This window comes from Falco rusticolus, chromosome 6, assembly GCF_015220075.1.
Source record: "Falco rusticolus isolate bFalRus1 chromosome 6, bFalRus1.pri, whole genome shotgun sequence".
In the NCBI taxonomy this organism is placed as follows: Eukaryota; Metazoa; Chordata; class Aves; order Falconiformes; family Falconidae; genus Falco; species Falco rusticolus.
The window spans coordinates 78208961-78234327 of NC_051192.1; the positions used below are offsets into that span (position 1 = coordinate 78208961).

The window sequence follows — 25367 nt, forward strand, 5'->3', positions numbered from 1 at the left end:
AGAAATGAGCTAGATGGATCATCTTCTGAAACAGATTGGCAGCTTTCAATGTTCTTTTTTATATTCATTTATATGACTAAACAAAACATATAGGGAGAGGTATGCATCAAAAAGTATGCTTCATTAAACAAAATTTTAAATGTTAGTTCAGATTTCAAGTAAAAAATTAACAATTGGTTTCAATTTGCATTTCAGTGGTAAAGTATGGAGTCAAAATATGACAGTGTGCTGAAACCGAATGCACAGTTTAGCAGTAAGGTCAGTAGATGGAGTCACACAAAATGAGACTAAGAAGAAATATTGAATTGCCATGTTCACTGATACACAAATGCAAAACAGAAATAGTATGTGGTCATGTACCGTAAGTATATGTAAGAAGACAGGAGAAAAACTAAAGGTCTGCATATAATGTTAAGTTTTACATTTCCTGTATTTCTGGCAGGTTTTCTTTTTTATTTTAGCTTTCCTTGAATAAGAGGCAAAGGAGAGTATGGAACGCTACATGAAACATTTAATTCTGATCTAATGGGTGGGCCTTACTTTGTGCCGTTCATTGTTCTTTATTTCTGATGAGCTTCAAACAGGATGTTAACTCTATCAGTGACCACTGTAGCAGAATACAATGTTTTCCAGTGCTGTTATAACCAAAAATGTTTAGATGGCATAATAATTATTCATTTATTTTCTATAATTACCTTGTAGCTATTGAATAAGCCTACATTTTTAGCATAGTAGTACTTACAGGTGGACCAGAACGACCTACTTCTCCAGGAAGTCCTGCTGCCCCAGCTGGACCCTATAACAACCAAGTTAAATAGTATTTTTAAACCATACAATACCTCTATAACAAGCATCCAAGAACAATCTATGCCTTCAGACACCAGTATTCTTGCTTCACATATCACAAACCTAAGCAACCTCATTAGTAGCTGAAGAAATCATACATAACAGACATAGAACATAAGGATTAAAAATCTCTTTTTTCACTTAATTACTTTTTATTACAGTATAATAGCTTTATTGAATATTTAAACAGATTTATTAAACTGTATATTTATGAATCATAAGAATGATACTTACAGGTGGTCCAAGGAGCCCCTTGCCCTGTGAAACATGGAAAAGATTAGAAATATGGGGAGAGTTACACACCTAGTCAAGCTGTTTGCCAAGAACAGAGTATTTGGGATAAAGAGGTACAAAAATCCTCATGTTTGATTCTGCAAAATAATTTTGAAAACTTGGGTTTAACTAATGTTAAATATCTATTTTATTATTAAGTAATCAATATTAGGAGAAAGATTAAATTACTGATTAAGTTGCCTTGCAGTATCATTTATTTCCACATTTTTTCCAACCCATATACTTCCACAAAGGAATGAAAACATTAGCCTTTGGGTTTAGCTAATGATTAATAGCATGATCAACACACCTATTCTATAATAATTTCCTTCTAAAAATGCATTTAAGTGGATAATAAAAGATACTACTTCTTTTTTTTGCCATTGCTTCCCTGAGGTCTAAATCCTTTAAGCTAGCGCATTTTGGTAATCACAAAGAACACCAAACTGCTCCTGTTTACGTTTTTCATCAGTATTGCTCTAAATCATTCTAATGAGAAGTGTCTAAGATACAAATCTGTTTATGCCTACTCAGACAATACACTCCCTCTAAGAAAACTGATCTTCAAGAGATCAGATTTAATAAAGCACCTAGGCTGAGTGGAGTTTCAAAGCCACAGAATATCATACCAGGATTGTATCTACAAGGTTGTCTTTAGAAAACTTGGTTTAACACAGGGAAAATTTCAAGCATTTATCAGAGTCATTCCATTTTGACCATTTAATACTCAGCAGAAAGTAAACTTTTTCACCTTGGATAACCTACATAATTCCTTTGCTACTACTTAAGGTCCCTTGCTGCAATTCATTATATTATACATGTCTATATTTCATTATACAGATCAAACTTTCACTGTATCACATATCTGATATTCTAGTATCACCTGCCTCTGAAAGAAGGAAACTGACTTGCTAACAAGCCCCCAACAGTGGCAGGGCAAGTCACTGATACCGAAAGCAGCAGCTACTGTGTCCAGCCCCTACACAGGGCCAGGAGAAGCCAGCCTCCCTCCTCTGCCCACTTCATTGCACCTCCTTACCCCCCTAATTAGGACTCCAAGAAGCAGGGGCTCTCCCCCAGCAACCCATGCCTCCTCCTCATCCAGCTACTCCACCCTTCTGACCATGAACTCCCTGCAAGCAAAGTTGCGGACTTGACAGCTCCAGAGAAATCAGCCAGGAAGGACCTACACAGAGCAGTTAATGATCCCAACCAGCTGCCCATGTTCCTGCCTCTGTCTGTGTCCTAAAGGGGAAGCCTTTCCAGGCAGCCTGGGACTACAGCCTTACATCCCCAGATGATGTCTGCTGCCAGCTTTGGAGGTGCTTAACCTGACCCACAGAGCACAAGGAATGCATGGACATGGGCAGTAATACACATTCTGTAATCACCTGGTTCAGAGACACTTATCCTATGGATTTGTTAAGTACCTCCCATTATCAGCACAGACCTGCTGCCATCCACCAGAATCACATGCCAGTATTTGTATGTGTACCCCATGGCAGAAGCTGTGCTTTAGTAGACTTTAAAATATTTTTAATTTCTCTGTCACTAAATCCACACAACTCTACTCATATGTCAGCTCTGTAAAACACTAGCAATGTATCAACTATTAGAAAACTTAGAGGAAACTTAACAGGGAGAATGGATTGAAGGGTGCAATACATGCACTGAATGTAGTAGTCCCAGGTCCATTTACCAGGGCCAGATCAGAGACATCAGCATATCTGGTGGTAAATTACTTAATCAGAAGTATTCTACTAATTTTGTAAATCTGCCATTTTAGAGACTATCCACAAAACAGATAAGAAAAGGTGAACAAATTAAAACTGAATAATAGAAGGAAAAAACAGAGGAAAGGGGGGGTAAAAGAACATAAATTAAGATTTCTGGGATACATTCTGGGCAAGAAAGGGAGACAGAAGCAGAAAAGCAAATGCTGCATGTAAAACGTTAGATACGTAATATCCTTTCTTTCAGTTACCCTGAAGTCCCAACCTGGCCAATAAATTCCAGTGGATGAGCTTGAAAAACAGTGATAATAATTTAAAGCTAATTAACATTGTAGCCAAAGCTTCTGACTTTCTATTTACACTGAGCATTTTAACAACTTAAGCAAGGGGTTTTTTTGTGAGAAATTAAGTCTTTGGGTAACCATCCAGAGACTACTCCACATGCAAAAGGTCACTGACTGAATTCAATGCAGTGCATAATTACACCTAAACACTCAATTAATCATGTAACTAGTATGCAGACTCATAAGTGTGCTCACTATGTTTCTAGAAACTAGGTCTCATGGATCAAGCCAAAGACCTGCAAAGGTTAAACAGCCCCATTACTTCACACTTGTTGTAACAACTTCTCAAAAAGTCTTTGAATCTGAGACTTGGAGCCATCATGCTCCAGCATTACCACATCTACCTTTTTTTTTTTTTTACTTTTTTTTTTTTTTAAATTAGGTTTCATTACTCTAAGTTTAATCTCACTAAAGGTGAGATGCCCGATGTTGGCCATTTTGAGAAACTTTAATGAACTGACTTCAGCAGCTTAATGGCATTCATCAAAAGGAAAGCCTGTGTAAATGGAATTTCCCCAAGAGAATTATTCTGAGCATTAATCTTTCCATATGAATTCAGCATGTACGGGTTAACAACCACAGAGCTAACAAATCAAACACTAGGCTTCTTCCTAAAAATGCAAGGTCTGAGGATTAACCTTAACCTTAATAATTACAAGGGTAATGACAGGAGGTGACTAAGTAAATCTACCTTTTCTGTACCTTTAAATAACTAAGAATTCTCATTTCCTCATTATAAATATTCCTGCAGATTCGCCTTTAAATACAAGGTCCAGTTGCTTATTAAGCAGAGGCAGAACAACTCCAAAGGCAATCCCTACTGAGGTTCACTGAAGCGTTACCAGCCTAAGCCTGAGTTAGAGGGCAAACAAAAACCACTGAAGTTTGAACAATGGTCCAAAATCTCATCAGATTTATTGCTTTTACAGTCTCAAAATATGGTCACGAAAGACCTGAATTAGGTAAGTGCTTCTCCAAATGGAATCAGCATTCCACCTTGACAAGTTGGTGTCATAGTAACTTCTCCACTTCTAAGCTGAGATCAACCCTCTTTATGTATATTTTATATACCCACTTTTTCTGAAGGCTTTTAAAACATTCATTCTCACATTAGTCTGTTAATGGTGAGGTGAAATCACGTATATTTTTCCCAGTCAGTTTTTATTTCACTTGACAGGCTGAAACACTACAGTATTTAACCTAGTATTTCAGTAATTCAGTTTTAATTCCCCATTTTTTCCTCTCCTATAGTAGTTCTTTTCATGTATATTTTTTCCATATCATCTAAGTAACATATCTGTCAGAGTTAAGCTAGCTCTTCATTCTAGCTAGCTAGCTACACATTTCAAATGCATTGCAAATTACTCAGAAATTATTTCCTTATCTACTTGAGAGCAAAAAAATGAAAACAAACTCAAACCTCTAACAGAAAAATGCAGAGCTTTCAGTCTACCTAGAAGTTACCTCAGTTCTGCTACTTTCTGTGACTAAATTTACCTCACATATTGAGTCTACAGATTGACAAGCCATTATAAAAGTATCACCTATTTTCCAGATTTTCAGGTAAGAAACAGCATCCATGAAAATTAAATGCAAGTGTTCACATAGAATGATTCATCTTAAGTTTGAACATGTCTATAATGTAATGTCTTCAAGAACAACATTATAAATTCCTCTCTGGCCAAATATCAAAATGATTGTTTAATATAAATTTAATGGAAGTTAATGAGATGGTCAAAAATATGAAGATACAGTTGAAGATGCAGAATTTCATAGCAAAGAGTGCTATTTCAGAATACAATGCCTCTTCTATCTAATTCCAATAATTTCTCCAAAATGAATCTAATTTTTAATTAAACTTTAATTATGTGCAGCCCTATTAAAATTTCATGTGTCATCTTGTTCGATAACTCATTTTCCTTGAGGTTTTTCCTGGTTTCCTATATAATCTTAAGTTTCTACAGACTGACCATCGTTCACTTCTTCAAACATGTAGAATTCCTAAAATTCACAACTATTTTCAGTTCCCAAAGTCAGATGTCAAATCCATCTGCACGCCAACTGCAACAATAGTCTGTACCCTTTCTCATATTTTGTGTTGTTTCCATATTGAACAGCACAGGAACTCCCATACAGCATTTACACTTCAGTGATCTCATTTACACACGTGGCAAGGAGCTGAAACAGGAATAACTGGAGATTAAAATATGCAAATAAAACATGGGCTATCCTGTGTCTACAGCATTTTCACAAAGAGATGGAAAACAACAGCACGCATCCAAAACTTGTGACCACATCACACATGCTCCTTTGTTTTCTACAGCATACAAACCTAATGTCCTTTCAGTAACATCTACCCACCGATATAAAGACAAAAAGATTCCTTAATATACTACTGTAATATTTTGAGTTCTCTGAAATCTCAGAAATAACATCTGGCTTTTCTTCATTACATTTAATGGTAAGAATCCTTCATATTGATACTTAAGGTCTAAAAAGCCTCTTCATATACTAAATATATTACTTACTGGAAGTCCACGAGCACCTGGCAGTCCTGGCTCACCCTTTAAAAGATAAAAATTCAGGTTTTCAAGAGGCATTAGCAGAGTTTTGTGAACAACATACAGTAAGATGCTCTAACCTTTTGGAGGGTATCCTTTAGTGGACATACTCTGCAAGTATTACTCAATTCATTAACGCTATGCTGGTTTCTGTGATACTTGATACAAAGGAATGACTTTCTCAATATTAAAAAGATACAGCCTCAGGCCTTTCCCCCCACCATCAAAAAAAATAATATCAACAGATACTAGTTACTCTGACTTCTGATGTATATTTCATTTGTCTGATTGCTGATGAAGTCAGGATTCACTGTTCCAGTTCCCACTGCATGTTATTACTATGACAAAATTGCAGTACAACAAGATGAAAAAAGCCTCACCTTTACTGAAAATGCTCAGCCTTAATGCCCTCAGTCTAATGCCGCCATTCCTTACTGCTGGCTGGGGGAATAGAACTTGCTTTGTACTGTGTGAAAAGGGCCCAATGTGTCTGTATTCTATAAATGTTTTAATATTGTAAGAAAGGCTACAACATCTCATTAGTTGCATAAAGAAAAACAAAAATCCTGCTAAAAAATAAAATCCCATAATTTTATGCATAACTGTCTTCTTACCTTCTGTCCCTTTGGCCCTGTGGCTCCACGTGAGCCATCAGGTCCTGTGAATCCCTTTGGAAGTAAGGTGTACAACGTTAATACAAAGGTTACATTTTTTTTAATCACAACAGAAAACATTCTAAAACATAGAATAATGAAGCTATTAAATGAGATAAGGAACTCCAGGAGACTTACAATTCAAATACATGTTTACATGTATAGATAGAACTGCCCAAGTTCAAAGTGCTAGCTTCTGGTGACAAACATCAGTGCCGGCGACAGGTGTCCTTCAAAAATTATGCAGTTAAGTCACAATTAAACTAAACACATGATTTCACATGATCTTATTTCTCTCAATGGAAAACTGAAGAATTTAGTTCATGGCTCAGGTTAAAAACAACTGTCAGTATTTTCCATTTCAAATAAACCATTCACTGACAAAAAAAAAAAAAAAAAAAAGAAAAAAAAAAAAATCAACAAAGCTGCCAGGCTGGATTTAAGGTTAGTCTTTGAACCACACTTATCTATCTGGATAAAATTCAAGAGCATGACATAACAACTACAAAGTCTTCTGGAGTTCTTTTATTTCCGATTTTTTAAGCAGCTTCTATTGCTTAGAAATTTCCAGATATCCATAAGAAAAGCCTTGGTTTTACATTTGTCAAATACTTTTCTTTTTGGTAAACTGTCAGCAATAAAATGTTCACCCAAAGGGATGTTTTCTCTGATAATTTGCTTTCAAATGCTTACATGATCACTACAAGCAATTACTGTACAGTATCTTTACTCAATCTATTAAATCTGATTCTGAAATAGTTTGTGAAAGAAAAATAAGATTTAAAAAGTCAGAACTGCTTCATCAATTAAACATGAAAGAAGGCATTATAAATCTAAAGCCCCAATTAAAAGTTGAATGCACAGTGGGTACAACAAGGTCCTGTGTTTTGTCTTCAAATGAAAATAAAAAAGGTTCACCATTTCAGAACACAGTACTCTAGTATTACAGTTTCACTGATCCACTAATATGAGCAATATACAAGTGCAAACAAATATCAACAGCTGTGTGGAATCTAAAACACACTGTTTCACCTGATTGTGTTACCACGACTTCTGGCAAGGAAAACAAAACCATGCCTTAAGTGAAAATTATGAGAGGCAATGATTTTTAAAGAGCTGCTTATGGGGTTTTGACATGTACAAATAGGTTGTGGTCCTGTATTGTTTTCAGGGAAAGATGAAGTGGTATAAGATACCACTCATGGCAAACCCATTTGAAATTTGAACAGTTTAACTGAACATTTCAGATCCACGTCCAATAAAACTCTTTTTAAAAACAAATTAAGAATTAACCTTTAACACTATTGCAATCTTTATAAATATCACGCTTTTTCATTTATATAATCTGCAATATTCTCTGATATACTTGATTGCTGTATATAAACTTTATCTTTGATGTTTTAAATTATAAAAGTATTCTACCACTTACATAAATTAAACATAAGCTTGCCTGCTTCCTGGCATAAGCTCTAAATACTAATGTAATAATCTTGCTTAACAGCAAGGAAAGCTTTCAAACACTGCTCTCAAGAGAAATACAAAGTTTCCCAAAAATGTATGGTGCTTTTATTGCCACTAATTTATTCAAAAGATACAACCTAACAAGCCATCAACACTAGATGATGTTGAAACTTTATTCTTCTGTATTATTTTCCACAGAGAAAGGAAGGTATATCAGCAGGTAGAGGCTCTGGGTGAAGTCTGGCAGGTTGGTTGTGGGTTCTTTTAATAACACTTTTACCGAAACATCAGGCCTACAGGGCTAATCTGTGGGGTCTGTTTTTTCCTTCCTATTGTCTCCGAGTTTTAGGGAACGAGACCTGAAACGACTATAACCAACCCACACACACCGCACCTCCAGGCACTGACCGCCAACCGCCCGCAAGGGGCCGGCCCGCCCCCGGACCCGCGCGGGTGGCCGACCGGGAGCAGCGACAGGCGCCCCCTGCCGGCGGCCCCGCGCCGGCGCAGTGGGCCTCCCCGGCGGTGGGTAGGCCCGGCCTCTCGGGAGCCCCCGGTGTCCTCGGGGCTGCGGACCCTCCTGCCCAGGCACGGATCCCCCTCCTCTTCCCCTTGCTGCCCTTCTCTTTGTCCCGCTAGGCGCGGGGCGTTCGCCTGAGGCTGCTTCCAGAGGGCGCAGCGTGGCCTCCTGCCCCTCCAACACACACTACTGGCACTCACTGGCAGTTGTAAGGAAGCCAGAGACCTCAAAAGGAGGTCATGCTTCCACAGAAATAGACCAAAGCCAAGTATTTTTCTTAAAAAAAAAAAAAAAAAGGAAATTCCAGAAAATCAAGTATACTCACATCAGCTCCTGGCTCTCCAGGCAGGCCAGGGGATCCTGGTTTGCCTGCATCCCCATCTGGACCCTTCAGGATTTAAATGGGACAGTTGAGCATGTTTCAGAGAGGGAAGCAGAAACAAAACTCAGAATCTCTTCTCTCACAGGAGCAAATGCAAAGTAGCTGAAATTACTTACTGGAGGACCGGGGGGGCCGTTCGGACCTCTCTCACCCTAACAAGATATGAAAAGGAAGTTATCAGTCAGAGCTACAGCGATCTTTCATGATCCTTCATGAAAAACATTGATTTACAGATTATCAAGAATAATCTCAAACTGATTCTTATTGTAGGAAATCAATACTAAATTCACGTGATCTCTATTATAAACTAACAGAAACTTCTGACAGGAATTTGTGCAAAATACATAGTAGCTCCTATCAGAAACAATGCCATAAATCCTTATCGTGATTTAGTATGAGTGATGCTATGTAATCCCTTTTGAGATTAGAATTATAAAATCCTTACACCCCGTTTAAAGCAAATAATCAAGCATATGATGCTGATTACACTAAAAAAAAAAATAATCCTGTATTTTCCATATCAGAGATAATCTGAAAGGCCACCTTCCCCCCAAACCCCAGCCCACTACTGAATATGAGACCCATCAATTCCTATGTGTATCTGCAGCCAAATTCAAACTCCTTGGGGTCAAATTGCAGGTACATCTCGAGGCATTTCCTATTTCCTAGGCAGGGCATGGGAAACACTTACATCAATGCCATCAATACCGGGAACTCCTGGCGGCCCGGGCGGACCTGGGGGGCCTGGTGGACCAGGGAGACCTCTCTGACAAGGAGTAAAAAAAAGGATCAATTAGAGCCTGGCAAACCTGCAACAGCCAGTCTGGGTGGATCAGCACAATGAGAGGTGACTTTCTGTGGGTTAGTCAGAGGGTCACAGCCGTGATGAGGAGCTGCATCCTCACTCCATGCATGTCAGGATGCACGGGCCCGATATCCCATGTTAGCTGCCACTGCAGTGACCAACAATGCTCCCTTTGTGGGCGGGAGACAGGTGAGGTGTTTAACCGCCCTCCCCAGGCCCAGCCACCCTCCTGCACCCCGCAACACTGCCAGGGACAGGGCAAGGTGGAGGGGGCTCGACTGCCTGACCCAGCAGGGTCTGAACACCATATGGCAATAACAGGGTGGCAGAAATAAAAAGAGTGATCCTTGCAAATCAAACAATGAAATTCACTAAGCTCCTCTAATTACTCATGCAGCCAACACAAAGGAGACAGTCTTCCTAGGAGTTCGTGCTGGCAAAGAAAATTTAAAACCACCCTTTCCCTACTTCTCTGACTGGCTCAGCATTTTCCCCTGGTTCCTCAAGATTACATTAGCATCTACAGAGGCGCTTTCTCAAAGCACCAGGCTCCCAAGGGGGAGGCGGGAGGCGCCACCAGCCTGTGGAAATCTAGAGAAAGGCTTTTTTACAGGTCTCCGTACCTATAATGGGGGGCTCTGTTCTCCTCAGAGCGAGCTCTGGCTGCAGCCCCACAACGGTGCTCTGTGAGCCAAAGGCTGGCCCGTGCCCTGCTGAGGCCCTGAGCTGGCCCCTTGCTCCACACAGTGCCGCTGCTCCGGACACTGTTCCTCCCCGTACCAGTCTTCACAGAAATATTCCATCCGGTGGTGGTTGTAGATGGAGCTCAAGCCCCACCATGTCACCCGGCGCCTGCCTGATGCCCACCAGGTAGCACCATGTAGGCAGACACACACGGCACCCACCACCCTGTGGTCAACTCGCCTTTGCCAGCACCACGTCAGGGTCGGCTACAGCTGCTGTAGGGAAGAAAAGGATCGAACACCCCGGGCGGGTCGGTGCCAGGGCATGTGGGCGGCCTTCAGCCTCTCTTCAGCGCCCACCCTCGCCCTGAGCTCGGAGCAGGTTCGCTCTCTCACACTTACCTCGATTACCGTCTGGCTTATCTGCGAGGGAGAAAAACAGAGTCAAAGTCAGAATAAAACTTACTTGAGCCAGGCAGAAGCAAAGAACCTGCAGGAAAAGCCCCAGAGGCAGGAGGCCCTGCGGAGCCCGAGCCATGGCGAGGGATGGAGCGGCCTGCGGCTGCCGGGGCGGACGGGCGGGCGAGGTGAGCCCCAGCAGCCCCTCACGGCGGCGGCAAACGCCGTGGGGAGGGTCTCGGGGATTGGAGGAAGGCTGAAGGCTGGGAAGGGGAGGACTGAGCGCCAGCACCGCCTTAACCCTTTGCCCTGCCGCTGTTCCCCTGGGCACCGGCCCGCGCCCTCCCCCGCCCCTGCCGCGGGTCTCCCGCCGTCGGGCTCCCCGGTAAGGCGAGGGCTGCGGGGAGGCGGCTGCCAAAATCCCCCTCGTCTGCAGGGCACAGCTCCCAGAGGTCTCCCACCCAAGCAGCGGGTGAGGAGCGGGGAGGAAAGTAGGTCACGGAAGGGTTAAAACAAGGCTGCGGCTGCTGCTGCTCTGGGGGGTTGGATTTCTAAAGGCACCAAATTCCGGGCAGGTACGGTAAAACCCGGCACCGCGGGGCGGGAAGCGGGGGGAGAAATGGGGCTCCGGCAGGCGGGGGCGGCAGGGCCGGGCCGGGCCAGCAGGGCAGGGCCGGGCCGGGCAGGGCAGCAGGGCCGGGCCAGCAGGGCCGGGCCGGGCAGGGCAGCCGGGCCGGGCAGGGCAGCGCCGGGCCGGGCAGGCCAGCAGGGCAGGGCAGCAGGGCAGGGCAGGGCCGGGCCAGCAGGGCAGGGCCGGGCAGGGCCGGGCAGCAGGGCAGGGCCGGGCAGCAGGGCAGCAGGGCAGGGCCGGGCAGCAGGGCAGGGCCGGGCCGGCAGGGCAGCAGGGCCGGGCAGAGCAGGGCAGGGCACTCACCCGGGCTGGCAGTTCACCACAGCCTTCACGCTGGGGTCGCAGTGGGTCGCAGTGAATCACCATCCACTGGATTTCGAACTGGCAAATGCGGTGAAGATCACGTTAATTTGGGTCAGGGGGTCACCCTGGCTGAGGGTGTAATAGGAGGAACACTGGGCAGCTAAGGGCATGTTTTAAAAGGTAGGTATTTAATGGGAATAGCTACGGGTGTGTCAGAGAGCTCGGTCCAGAGCAGCGCCTCACACTGCACCCACAGAATCACAGAATGGTCAGGGTTGGAAGGTGGAGATCTAGTCCAACCCTGCTGCTAAAGCAGGTTCACCTAGAGCAGGCTGCACAGAGTCACACCCAGGTGAGGTTTGAAGGCCTCCCTAGGAGACCCCACCGCCTCTCTGGGCAGCCTGTTCCAGTGCTCTGCCAACCCTCAAAGTAAAGAGGTTTTCCCCTCATATTTAGAAGGAACTTCCCCTGTTACAGTTTGTGCCCATTGCCCCTTGTCCTGTCACTGGGCACCATGTTCTACATTCCCCCACCTCTAACTGTGAAGGTCTTTTTAAAAGGAGGCATAAACTTGCCAAGGGATTTAAAAGAAGGCAATATTCCTCATGTGTCATTTCTTACATGTTCTCTCTAAGCACAGGCATTTTTCCTGATGCTATGTGACGGTTTTATTCAACACACAAAAGGACTTTCTGTCAGTGGATAGTTGTGCCTGTGAAGAATGGCAGGTCTGAGTACAGAAACATGGTCGAAGCATGCGAAGTTCAAGAAGCAGGAACATATGCACACTGGAAACAGTCTGCAACTGGGTACTATACATCTGTGAAATTTCACATCTTCTTTTAACATTTGTAATTACCACTAGAAAATAACAGAGGATTAAGGCAAACTTCCCCGCTGTTGCAACTGAAACTCTCTTGATGAGCTATATAGGTTAAAAAACATACCCTCTGCTGAGAGTTACCGAATAGCTCAAACATGTAGCTTCAGAGGTGTATCTGTAGATATATAATGCATCACATGGAATTCTAACTACCACAAGCACGTTAAGTTGTGCATATTTATTGTATCTAAGTTTTGAAGTCTTGGGTTGTTTTCTCTTCCCATCCCACATAGTATCAGCTTGACTTATGGACCACTAATGAGTAGTTTATCCAGAGATTTCTCAGTTTGATGATAAAATTTAGAGGCTCCTATTACTTTCTTTTCATTATGGATGGCTGAGGCTCTTTGGGGAAGGAAAGTTTTGGAATTTTTTTCTCGTTACAGCATTGAGCCTTGGTATGGAAAAGATTCTAATTTTTTTTTTTCTGAGAAGCTGAAAATAGAAGAGAATGTCTGGGGGCTTTCACTTCTTATTTCTTTGCTTCTTTGAGCCTTTCTTCTTGTTCTATTGAGCTAAAGTAGTTCCCCACCGTCCCTCCCACAACATAACGTATTGGTGCTTCCTGGCAGCCTTCTGTGCTTCCTCTAGGATACCTCATTCATTGCTCTCTTCAGTCCCAGCCCATAACTGATGTGGAAGGCAGATTGTCATTCTGAGATGCTTTTCTGTCCCATCACCATCCTTACATTGACTTAGTTCATGCTTACTGACAGAGCTAATTAATGCTTTGAGTCTAAAGTCCTTTAGGATCTCTGCAAGCCACCCACAAATCCCACAAGTTGCTTCTCTTTTTTTTGCTTTCACCTTTACCACTTCAGTGCTGCCACTCCTTAAATCCTTGCTATCATATCTCTAATTCTTTTTACTTAGCAGTCATCAGTCTCCAGAGTGCTGAGACTAAAGCACAAAAGAGGCAGTACCCTTGTTTCTTTTACCTGTTATCTGACACCACTATCTGTGAGTCATTTCTCTACCTTCTTTATCAAATTCTCGTTTTAAAACCTTTCCCAGTTCTTAGTAATAGACAACTAAATGTAATATACATGTAAAAGAATTGAATGTATACTGTAATTTAATACTACAAGGCAGCCATACAATAATAAAAACATGTGGGTATCTGGAGTCTGAAGATGAGGATTCATAAAAATGCATAAAAATAGGATCAAATGATACCTATATGATAAATTATTTCATACTGTACAACTAGATTATGAGTTCTGAGTCTCAGCGCTATCCATCTCTGAAGCTCACTTGCACAGGGAAAGAGGTACATAACTGGACCATAGTATTACTAAGGATGAAGTACAGGTACAAAGTTCTAAGAAATGAACCTCAGATAAATCAGGGGTAATCATGAAGCAAAGTTATCAAGATGTAATCTTTTAAGACTCATAGGTCAATATTTCTGTCATCTATTTTTCAAGATTCCTACAGGATTTTCGTGTCATCTTAATTTCTTAGTCTGCACAGATATAATTGGATTAGATGTACCTGTCTGTTCACTGTTTTGTCCTCTTAAGTTCTATGGAAATGCCTGCAAATGCCCACAGCTTTGCACATCAGAGTATCAGCTATGCAATTCAGCTGTCTTACTAGTGCTTTAGATGAGAGAGGTGAAGGTTAAGATGTAAATGAGTCCTAAATATCTATAGTATTTTCAGTATAGCATCAGTCACAGGGAAACATTTAGCAGTACTGTAGGCTTTAAGGAATACCATGACCCTCAGAGCACATTTGTAGGTCCCTTCTGGGAGAAATGGCTCCCTGTACCCCTCTGGGCTATTGCTGCCTTGAGGATGATTCAAGGTAAGACATCCCTTCAGGAGAAGTACAACTCAGCTAAGCAATTTTCGGGTGAAGGTTTTCTACAAATTTTTGTCAATGATACCTACATTTGTCCTAAGGCAAATCTGCTATTGACTTAAGTCATCAAGATTAAGCTACACATATTTAAACATATCTCATTCTAGAGCTATTTTAAACATGTTTTATCCATTTTCCTACATCTATGTAATAGGGGTTTAGAGCTTCACTTGCCTTGCATCTTTTTTCAAAGCCTTAGAGCAGTACAGCAAATTCTGGTGTTATTTGACTTTCCATAGCAAAGGTTCAGCCTTCTGAACGTGAGATTTTACAGGGTGAGGAAAAAAAACTGAGACATGACTTTTTACAGTACACAGACACAATCTGTTCTATGGTGTAGAATAATCCCTGTTCAGCAAATATTCATAAGCAGCTTCCTTTTAGATATTACAAGTGATGTAGCTGCCCTGAACTAGTTAGCATCATTAAATGTCAATTAAATAATGATCAAGGATAACTTCTAGTTAAGTGTTTAGTGTCTATTATGAGAAAATCAGGGTAATGCCTCTGAAATCGCAGAAAGTAAGGCAATTTATATCATCTCAGATCAGTTAATCTTTCAGCAGTAAGAAATGGATGCCTTTACCTTTCTATAATAAACACATAATTGAGGAAGTTCCTTTTCAGTTTTGAAATGATGCTCTATCTTGTATTGCTTAGAGATTATAGTGGATTATTTGAATTACTTTTAGATAAAAAGAGCTATCTTCTTTTTTATCTAAAAAAAAAAAAAAACCAGCTGTAAACCTGTATAAAAATTTGTCCTCCATAAAACATCCCAGAAATCCTGGAATACATCTTTTTAAAGACTCAAAGGCAAGCTGTAGTTTCTAATAGAACTCTATTGCTTTCCTAGGCAATCACAGTAACAACAAGCAATGAAGAATCTCTTTTAAAATGACATGTATTACAGCGCATTTATAAGAAGTTGACCTATTCTGGAAGATAAATAGAGCACTCAGACAATATTGCAAAAAAGAATAGGAAACACATAATTTATGCCCTTTAGAAATTATACCACTGGAAGTAATATACTTTAGCAACGCCTGGAAATAAATTAGAAATTGTGCCTGGGACATATTAAATAACCAAGACTGCTAAGATGTTTAAACCGAGTATAGTCAAGCAGGTTAAAGGATAAGCCTACAATATCCCCGAACTAGATTTATTTACTCTATTTAAAGAGAAACTAAATGTGTGGGCTAAACCAGAAAGTTGTTCAATATAAATAGTAATTTTAAATTATTAGTCCATCAGATTGTGTGATTTCTTTATCATAATTTCAGAGAATATTGTCTTCCTAAACCTACAGTGTTGTAGTATCAGGTTGGACCACTACCATTGTCATTTCAGGCTTCATAGCACAGGCCATGCAATTCGTTCCAGTGCGTTCTATGTCAAACCCACAGTTCTGTCTTAATTAAAGTGTATTTTTAGACATCCAAACTCGGTTTAAAAATGTGATGCGATGCTTATTTTCTTCCCTCATAATTTGTTCCATACTTCCTTATTCTTTTTGTCAAGAAACATGCATCATATTCCTGTTTTAAGACCTACCTTATGCAAAGATATTTTTTTCATAAAATACATTGAATAAGACTGAACCTTCCCAGAAGCATGCTAAAGGTGTAAACAAATATTTTGCATGATAAGTAGCGAATTGTAAAAATTACTTAATTCCATTTTGCCCTTTCATCCCTGAAGAAGGGTGTCCTATATTTAAAGTAAATTCACACTAGTGCCTAATGACGTATGTACTTAAACATAGATGAGACAGAACTTAATGCTAAATACTCTTCCCCTACCAGATGCCTGAAGAGCCTAGGGTAAGCAGTTTTCCTCTTTTGTATACCTTGCTGAAAAGAGCAAGTCGCTGCAAAACACAGGCTGCAGAGGAAGGAGGTTTCCTCTGCTGCTTTTCCCGTCTTCCTAATCCTAGCCAAAGGTCAGCCAGAGCACCAAAAGAGAAGGGGGAGAAGTCTGAGTTCTTGCCAAGGTGATCTTAGTACCACATCTCTCTCCTCATTTGTAGGCTGCCATTTCTAATCATTACTTCAACAGACAAAAGAAACCCTCCTTGTTTTTAAAGGAATGGTTCTGTGCCTAACTTGGGGGTGTATACTAACTGTGGCACTGTATACCAGGTGTTGTAATACTACTGCATTAATGCCTATAGCTCTCTGTGCATTTAATCTAAGTGTCTTTCCAAAAAGGAATACAGTACTAGGGTAGAATTTTTTTCATCATAGTAACATGCAGAGACTACGTAAAGTGTTCATCATCCCATTCGTGCACCAGTATCACTTAGACCAGTTAGCAAAGCTAAGGTATATATGCAGCTAATCATTACATTATCAGCTCCAGCTGACCACTTTTGAATTACATTTTCAAAGACTAACTTGTGTTTTCAACAGAATTAGTATAAATTTTCAGCTATAGGAATTTCCTAATCCACATCTATAGCAACATTAGATAGCCACTTTCAGACACCTGGGGCAGCTTTCTGTAAAACTGATTTCTGTCCAGTGCAATATAGTAACCAATACCTACAGAGGAGATGAAGCATGAGATTTTTCTTGTGTTGTAATGTTTCCCCTTTTCAAGTTTATACAATGCTGGTTATCCTTTGGCCATATTTTTTTGCAAACTGTGAAATATAGTTAAAAGATTATATCTCACTTCACACTGTTTATTTCAAAGTTGATGCAAAACTTCAGTGTAGGGATGTAGTATCTGATTCTCTTTTGCCATTCAACTTGTTCTGAAATAAGTACCTGATATACATATGAGTAACTTACCATTTGTATTATATATTCCTAACACACTTGAAGAGGATCCTTGGAAAAGGAACAGGATGATATTTGGAACTTATCAATGTTTTCTGCAATTTTTTCAACTGTGTTTTTGAAACTATTTCCTTTTAACCTACAAAGTGAATTGAGAAATAACCTTCCCAAAGTCTTAAATGAGATTTAGTGCCACATGGGACAAAATTATCACATTATTCAGCATAAAGTATAGTATAACTCATTAGCTGAGAAAACACTAGCTGAGCAAACGCTTTCATGGATGTCAAAAAGGCCAAATGCAGATGTGACAGCTACCAACTTGTTTCTGTCAGAAATTACAGATATGTCACTTTGTATGTATTTTATATTTATCGCTTGCCTCAGAAACTAAATCAGATAAATAATAAGACCCCTGAGGGATTTTTTATTGTTTTCTTTGTTGAAGGGCACAAAAGCATTCAATATTTACCATATGTCACCCTCGATGTTATATTTTCCAGCAAAAAAACTCTCCTTGCAATGTAGTAGCATGAGAAGGATATTTTCAACATTAAATCTAAACAGGATGCAGAGTAAGTATTTCACTGCCTGTTCTTGCTATACAGAATAAAGAAGCGCTCCATAGTGAGTTTAGGTGTCTACTACAATGCTCCAGGGAAAGTTCAATATCTAACAAAGGGATTCACAGCAGCCATGATATGGTGGTAGGATATCCTGAGTGAGCCAAGAGAAGGCACTGTGGAAAAGGATGGGCTTTATGTCTCAGCCCTGCTGGGCCCTTCGCTTGGATTGGATCTAGTCTCCGATGCTACACTTATCCCTCATAGGATTCATAAACAAGAACCTTTTTTAAGAGTTCAGCCTCTACTCCACGTCAAGTCTTTTTCAAAAAACTCAAACTAATTAAAGAGAAAAAGCAACTGTTACCATGATCATACCAAGTAGCACAATGATTAGAACAGTCTCCTGAGGTATAAGGTACTCATGATAATCTCTGATTTAGCACAGAGTTTTAAATATGGGTCTCATTTCCTGTGTGAACGTCAGAGTAGATCAAAAAAGACCTCCATCAATCTCTTTTACAGGAGATACTCCCTTTACATTAATGATCTAAAATATTTATTCTGCCAGTGACACATTTAATTGTCTCTAGGTGGTGGTCAGTGCATGCATATGAAAGAGGGGTCTCAGTTCTTGCTCGATTAATGTTTTGCTCTCTTTGGTGTGAGGTACAGCCCACAAATCCATGTCCTGAGAATTCCTTCTAGATCAAGCTCCCCATATGAGACAAGCAGAGGAACACCCAACTGATACTACATCCAGGCAGAGCAGAATCCAGTGACAGAATTGTGGATTTCTGAGAAATTTCACTATTGAAACTTAGACATAACCTGAGTCATCTCTTACTTTACACAATATGTGCAAAATTTAAAAAGCAAAGCTATTACTTACCTGCCAAGGAGTTGTTATTTTCTGCCATTTCTGCTTTCAGAAAACATTTGAAGATGCATTTCACAAAAAAGCATTAAGTGTAAAGATCCTATAAAACACTTTTTGCAGTAGGAAAATATTTTGGAACTTACCGGAACAGAAATTTGAGGATTATTTTTAAGTTTTCCAAGCACAGCAACGCCATCAATGCTGATTTTCCCTTTTGGTTTTATGTTTAAGGTTTCTATTTTAATACAGTCAATAAAAAGCGTGACACTGTTTGCTTCCACACTTATCATAAGCTTGTGCCACTGGGAGTCAAACAAGAAAGGCAAATGCAAAAATGACGCAGTTTGGAGATGTCCATCCACTCCTTTATAAGAAAACTCAACACTTTTCATTTGACCATTAAGATTCACTGCCACTTGTTCTTTTCCTGAAGAATCCTGAATTTGCCAAATAGTCCAGTATTTCTGAAGTGTGGCCCCAGTCATCCGAAAAGTAGTTAGAAAGGAATATTCGTCGGGAAGTCCATTGGAATATATGGCACTGTGTAGGATCAAAATACGGTATGTTTGTTGTGTTCTGCAAAGCTCTACATATCACCACAGAGAAATGAGAAACAGTGACTCAGCGGAACCATATTTCAACCATACTTTTATCAGTGCTCTTCTGCATGCAAGTGCCCCAAATGGGATGTCCTTTTGAGTCATTGGTGTTGCTAACAGCAAAAGGAACTGGTTCAGAAACGTGGGTTCTTCTAACATTGTACAATACTTACAACAACCTTTTCTATGTGGATGGGGCAGTGTAGGGAATTGTAAAGGAATGAAGGCAGGTTAATTAACACTGATAACATACAGCTGTGGGCTGGCTTCAGGGGCAGGGGGTTGGCTGACTTAGATAATGTGCAGCTGTGGCTGGTTCCTGCTAAGTGGTTAAATAGCTCTAAGGGGTGTGGAAGGGGAGCATCAGATGAAGAGCAATCTGGAGGAAATAGAGGGAGGGGAGAGAGTGTGCCCTGGATGTAGGAGAGACATGGAGGGGGCCCAGATGAGGAGAGGCTGGCTGGAAGAGGAGCCTGGAGAAGGAAGACTCTGGACACAGTAGAGGCAAGAAGCAGGGTGGACTGGCCTGAAGAGGTTGAAGAAAGGGCACAGACAGTAGATGAACTTTTGAAACCTTGTGGGGGATTTGTGGCTGTGCCGGGGCAAGGTGTGGGAACTACTTATTGATGTTAACCTGGTATGTGAGGGTAAAGGCCTTGTTATAGCTGCCTAGTTTTTGATAGTGCTGTGACAGGGCAGCAACAAACTCCTACTTCAGATTTAGGAAGTATATCCTACAACTATGCTGTTTCCTACTATTAGACTTACAAAATCGGTCAACATAGCGTAACACTATAACTAGGCAGGTAGATACTGCAGATCATTTGGTTTTGAAGACATAAGAATATCTTTTGCAAATGCACTTTCTTGTTCAGCCTGACAATAATAAGTTTGTTAATGTATTAGCTATCACTTCAGCAGAAAGTATTCCACAAATCATTCACTGAAAAATATACACGTAGTAGGAACCCACACTAAAAATGTATTATGTCCTGTGACGTTCAACTACAAGGCCACAAATAGCAGGGAGCAGATTTGCCACATATAAAAAATGTTTCATTGTTCTGTAACTCCCACAACAGGTGAGACTTGAAAGCACAAACAAGTACTGCTGGCTGTGTCACTGTGCAAAAGAGTAATGTCATTTTTTTTATCTTAAATGTGTCAGTTAATCCAGTAGAACATTTAAGATGTATGCCTTTCCATATTCTATGGATCATAAAATTGTAGGTCATAATCATCAATAAATTATTTGCCATCTATCCACCTTTAAGAATAAGTTGTGTTTGAATGAATTTTTTAGGTACAGAGACATGCAGAGCTATTTGTCACCGGCATTCATTAGAATAACGTCTCAGGCAAGTAGGCATTTTGAACAAAGATTATTTTTGAGTTGCATATCAATCCTATCTCAGTAGCAATTTAGCCAGCATTAGTGAACCTCAGGCTTTAGGCTGGGGGGGGGCGGGGACACACTACCAAAAAAAAAAATTAATTCTTATTCTCTGTGCTTGATGACTACTGATTTATTAAGAGAGTACTTCCAGATAAAGACTCTGTGGTTTGTAGTTCGGTGTTAGTGTCTAAAGCTGTAGTGCAATCATATTCCAGCAGGCGACGGCACAGCCTCAGCAAGATTTCCGTATGGACTAAGGCAAACCTGGCAGCCGCAGCAGCAGCTTCACCTTAGTAATAAGGCTGCCCAAAATGCTGGTATTTCTCTTTTTTTTTTTTTTTTTTTTTTTTTTTTCCTCCCCAAGAGCCTTTAAATACATCCAAAAGCTGGTGGGAATGATGAAGGGAAATGTTCATTTGGAAGATTATCTCATTGCACAAGGTGTGGAGATATACAAAGCTGGAAGAGGAGTTCCTTGCCAATATCTTTAAACTGTCTATGATTTGCTAGGACTTGTGTCTCTTTGACTGTGGATGCAGTAGTCTGTCTCAGCTGGCTTTGGCTGATAGGATTTCCTCTAGTTTATCGTGTTGTCTCGTTTTGTTTCGGTTTGTATCTTGCATTCTCAAATGCAAATGTTGCTGTGTGGATACTGTAGCTTTCCTCCTGTTCTGAGCACTTTTGGGTGTTTACTACTATCCCTATGCTTCCTTGTGTTAGGCTTCTAGCTTACACAACATGTTTATATATCCTTTCCTGCTCCAGGAAGATACACCCTCTCACCACCACCGACACACGTTCACTCTTTCTTAGCTCCTGATCCAGTTCAGCATGTCTTTTATGGCCTTCTGTGTCCTTCTTCCACTATAATCTCTTAAACAAGCATTTACATATCTACTGCTAAAAACTTAACTTCTCTGAGCCATTTATCACTTCACTTGCTGAATCCCACTGTTTGAAGAACAAACACGCAGCACAAGAACTGATTTTACTATGACCATACTGAAGGTGTTATTGTTAGGTAATTTTTTAACTAACCTCCTTGTGACATTCCAGTTTCTCTATCAAGTTCAGTGATTCCAGGGGATCTGATATGCTGAGCTCTATAGCTAAAGGAAGCAGTACTAACCCCAGATCCCCTGAGGAGAGGTTTCCATTCCTTCTCTGGACTGGTAAGTTTTGCTGTCATGACAATACTGGTTAAACTATCACATATGTTCTCACCCCACCTCAGCTGACATAACTATACTGGCAAAAAGCCCCCAGAACAAACCACAAACCAACCAACCGAACAAAAAAACCTAGTAAGTAAACATAGTTACACTTTTTGATAAGAAGATTGTTTGTAAAAGATTGGCAAGAGGATTCTTTGCACCATATTTGGCTATAGCATTAGTCTTTTACAAGCCATCATATGGGTCCTCCTTTTTCAAAAATTAAAAGAGAAAATAAAGTGATATACAAAGTGATATACAAAGAAGAGAAATTGGGTAGAGGCTTCTGCCATTGGTAAGAGACAAGTAAATTATAGGAAATGTATACAGAACAGCAAAGATAAAAAGTCAGTGAACAAAAATGGATAAGTATCCACATTTTAAAAAAACTTTTAATAAGCAATGAGAAGAACTGCTGCCTTTAGACTAAAGACTCGGTATCAGTAATGTGACTGAACATAACGAAGCACAGGATGACCCATCACTAAAAAGGTACTCTGCAGGGGACTGTTACTGTGTAAGATTTGTACCTATAATCTGTAAGTAAAGCATAGACTGATTCTCATCTCAGTTACTCCAACAGCAATGAAAAGCAGTTCCACTGGCTTTAGTGGTTTCAGTGTATTTCAATACACAGTTTTCCCCAAAGCCTGTAATCCTTACATAGGCAAAACCCTACTGAAGTCAGTAGATTAAAATGCTAAATATTTGGAAACCATGGCAAATTTATCATGGTATTTAAATAAACAATGGTTGAGAAGCTATTCCTCCATCTCACTGCAAAGTGAATACTGGATTCTGTCATCTTCTTGAATAGCTGATAACTATGTAAGCATTTAAATTATTTCCATAGATTATTTTTAACATACATGTTTCCAATTCCACTGATTTATGGAAGGAAATCAAACAATTTTAAATTTAGCATCAGGCAAATGAGCAAAGGAAGAATTAATATGAAAAAATATTTCAAGGACAAAGGCCAAATTCAGTCCTGACCCATTTCCTAGCCGCTTAAATTTGCCAGGGACATAAGCCATCAGAGCATTTATTTTATTTGGGTTTGTATCTCAACTTTGTAAGATAGCAGCCTGGTCCTGCTTTCCTTGTGTTCTCTGGCTATTATTAACTGCTTTAATTGTGTAATGAGTGCAAGGTCTGGTCAATATTTTATCAGATATTTGAATCCTTGCTTAATTTTTCTAAATACTGGGTGGGGGGGTGGGGAGAGTCTGAAATATTTGTAATGCATCTAAGGGAACTTCTGAAACACTACTGTTTTCTTTTATCTTTTTCATAAAAACTTAAGACTCTTATTAATCCTGTAGCATGAGTGCATACTGGGAAGATTTCTTTGAATTTTCAAGGCTGAGTGCTACTGATGCATCAGCATAACCAAGATAACTCATCTGAATAGGTGGTGGAAGCCCTGAGTAGTCCCACTGACTTCAGGATTCAAAGCAGCAGAGTATGTTAAAAGGTTGACTATGTACCAATTTGAATACTACAAAGCAACTGCTTATTTTATTAAACCTGTTTCTTTAAGAATTCATTTCTTAGGTGAGCTCCCTTGCCCACTGAGATAACTTACTCCTTGCTAAATTAAGATTTTAGAAATGTTAGTACAACCCACTGGAGGTGGGTGTAGAAATTCCTCTGGCCAACCTCGTGATAATGCAGTATCATATACCCAGCGGTGGGGGTTCCTTTGCTCAAGCTGAAGACACTTGTGTCTGCACCTCCTGAAGCCTCCTAGAATCATAGATGACCTGGCAGGCACTATCTGGCAGCCATCAAATAAGCTATAACAATAAAACCTAGCTAAGCATTTTTAAAAGCAATTGTCCAAAGTCATCAGCCAGATGTAATTTGTTAGGATTCATTACCCTCAGCTGATCTTTGTTTTTCAGAAACATCCAGTTCTTCTTAGCTGCATTTTTGTCTTTTTCATTACAGTGTCATCATTGATATCTATGTAAGATATCTTACTTGTAGTGCAGAAGGAAAAACACCTGAAGAACTTTGGTGGCTGGATGTAGAAAAGCCAGACCTTCAGGTATATTCATTTGAAGAGCATTACTTCACAGAAAAGCATTATTCCCAAAGGAAAAGCCAGGAAATCAGCCTATGAAATTCTCTGGATGCTCCAAGCCTACTGATAAAGCTTTATAAACTTCCTATTTTAATTTAATAATTTCTTATCTTAATGTTTGTCATGTCACCTGTTAAGGTGGTCTGCAGTACACTGCTACTCCAAATACAAACACTGTTCAAAAGGCAGCTTCAACCTTTACCTTGCTCTCCTTTCTGCTGAGATGAGGATGCAGCCAAAGAGGTATCACTTCTGGTTTCATAGGCTACCTTCATGCTACAACATGCAGTATGCCCAGGACTGTTCTCTGATACTGAGTTCAGCCGGCATGAAAAATTTTAAATCTGCTTACTTCTGAAATATGATGACTATATGCAAGCTGCACATTGGCGATGGACCATGACCTATGCTAGCTGTCAAGCTGTGCCCAGGAGCTGTTCAAAGAGTGCTAATTAGCCTGGACCTAAACCATGCTAAAGTCTTGTATAATATTTTAACAGTATAGATGATCAAGTGTGAATGCCTTGGAATGTTCCCTAGTGTTAACTTATCCATGTAGACACAAGGGCCTTGTGATGTGATAGGTGCATTTGCAAAGTCAAAGGATGAAGATTTCATCCAGTGCATAAAGATAGCTAGCCTTTTTCCCCCCACATAAAAACATTTAATGAACACGTTCCTTTGAACTAATATATTATTTAAAGCTTGCAATTAAAAATCAATGCAATTATTATCCAAATTACTAGTATTAATTTTGTACTTACTAACTGGTGGACACCTACAGAAGGTACATAGATTAAACTGAAAAATGACAGGTTCGCTATGTTAGAGAAAATGGGTATGAGTCATAGCAGTTTCATGGTCCCTTATTACACAAGGAACATTATATTGATTCTTCAGCAGATGTTATGCTGGAAGAAGCAATGGCCAATGGGAATTTATTTGGATGATGGGAGAAGCTCAAGTCAAGACTTGTGTGCAATCATCTCTGCTCATGTTGGGATATACTTCTGGACATGCCAAGTACACCAAGCAGCAAAAAGACCAAGCTACAATTCAGTAGCATTTTAAGGAAGCAGTGTAAGCTTTGCAAGGCATAAGCTATTGCTACAGCAAAGACTGAATGTATATGCTGAGCCATGCCCATCTAACTGAGCTCTCGTTGCCATGCCATAGCCACTGTAACATGGGCTTGTCTGCCTTGGTATAATAAGCACACGCTACTCTAAAAATTTGTTTTACTATTGCTGGTAAGTACTGACTGGACAGTGACAGTTGGGCAAGCCCTCTGTGCTGACACTAATTGGCTTGCTGCCGTTTCTACGTATGCGCCCACCTCCCCATCCCTTCCTCAAAATCCTTGAAAGTCTTGTGTCAGGGTACGGGCTTTCTTAGAGAGACCCCTCCCTATTTTATAAGGCAAGAGAAGACACTGCCCATGGCTGTCCGGTTACCTGGGGCTAACGTGGCTGCTCATTAACGAAGGTGTGAGAGGAG

General features: G+C 40.4%; 1 protein-coding gene across 2 annotated transcripts in view; it reads right to left on the reverse strand.

Annotated features, from left to right (window-relative positions):
• Nucleotides 1-25367, reverse strand: part of COL9A1 (collagen type IX alpha 1 chain) — a 75004-nt gene that overhangs the window by 45804 nt on the left and 3833 nt on the right. The window contains exons 5-14 of one of the 2 annotated variants that reach the window (XM_037392294.1): nt 18716-19112; nt 11595-11672; nt 10664-10684; nt 9465-9539; nt 8890-8925; nt 8717-8779; nt 6372-6425; nt 5725-5760; nt 1081-1104; nt 743-796 (exon numbers count right to left, since the gene is read on the reverse strand). In XM_037392294.1, coding sequence (XP_037248191.1) covers nt 743-796; nt 1081-1104; nt 5725-5760; nt 6372-6425; nt 8717-8779; nt 8890-8925; nt 9465-9539; nt 10664-10684; nt 11595-11672; nt 18716-19112 — 838 coding nt within the window. Of the gene's footprint in view, nt 1-742; nt 797-1080; nt 1105-5724; nt 5761-6371; nt 6426-8716; nt 8780-8889; nt 8926-9464; nt 9540-10663; nt 10685-10727; nt 10919-11594; nt 11673-18715; nt 19113-25367 lie in introns of those variants that run through there. The other variant, XM_037392295.1, reaches the window with a different exon arrangement.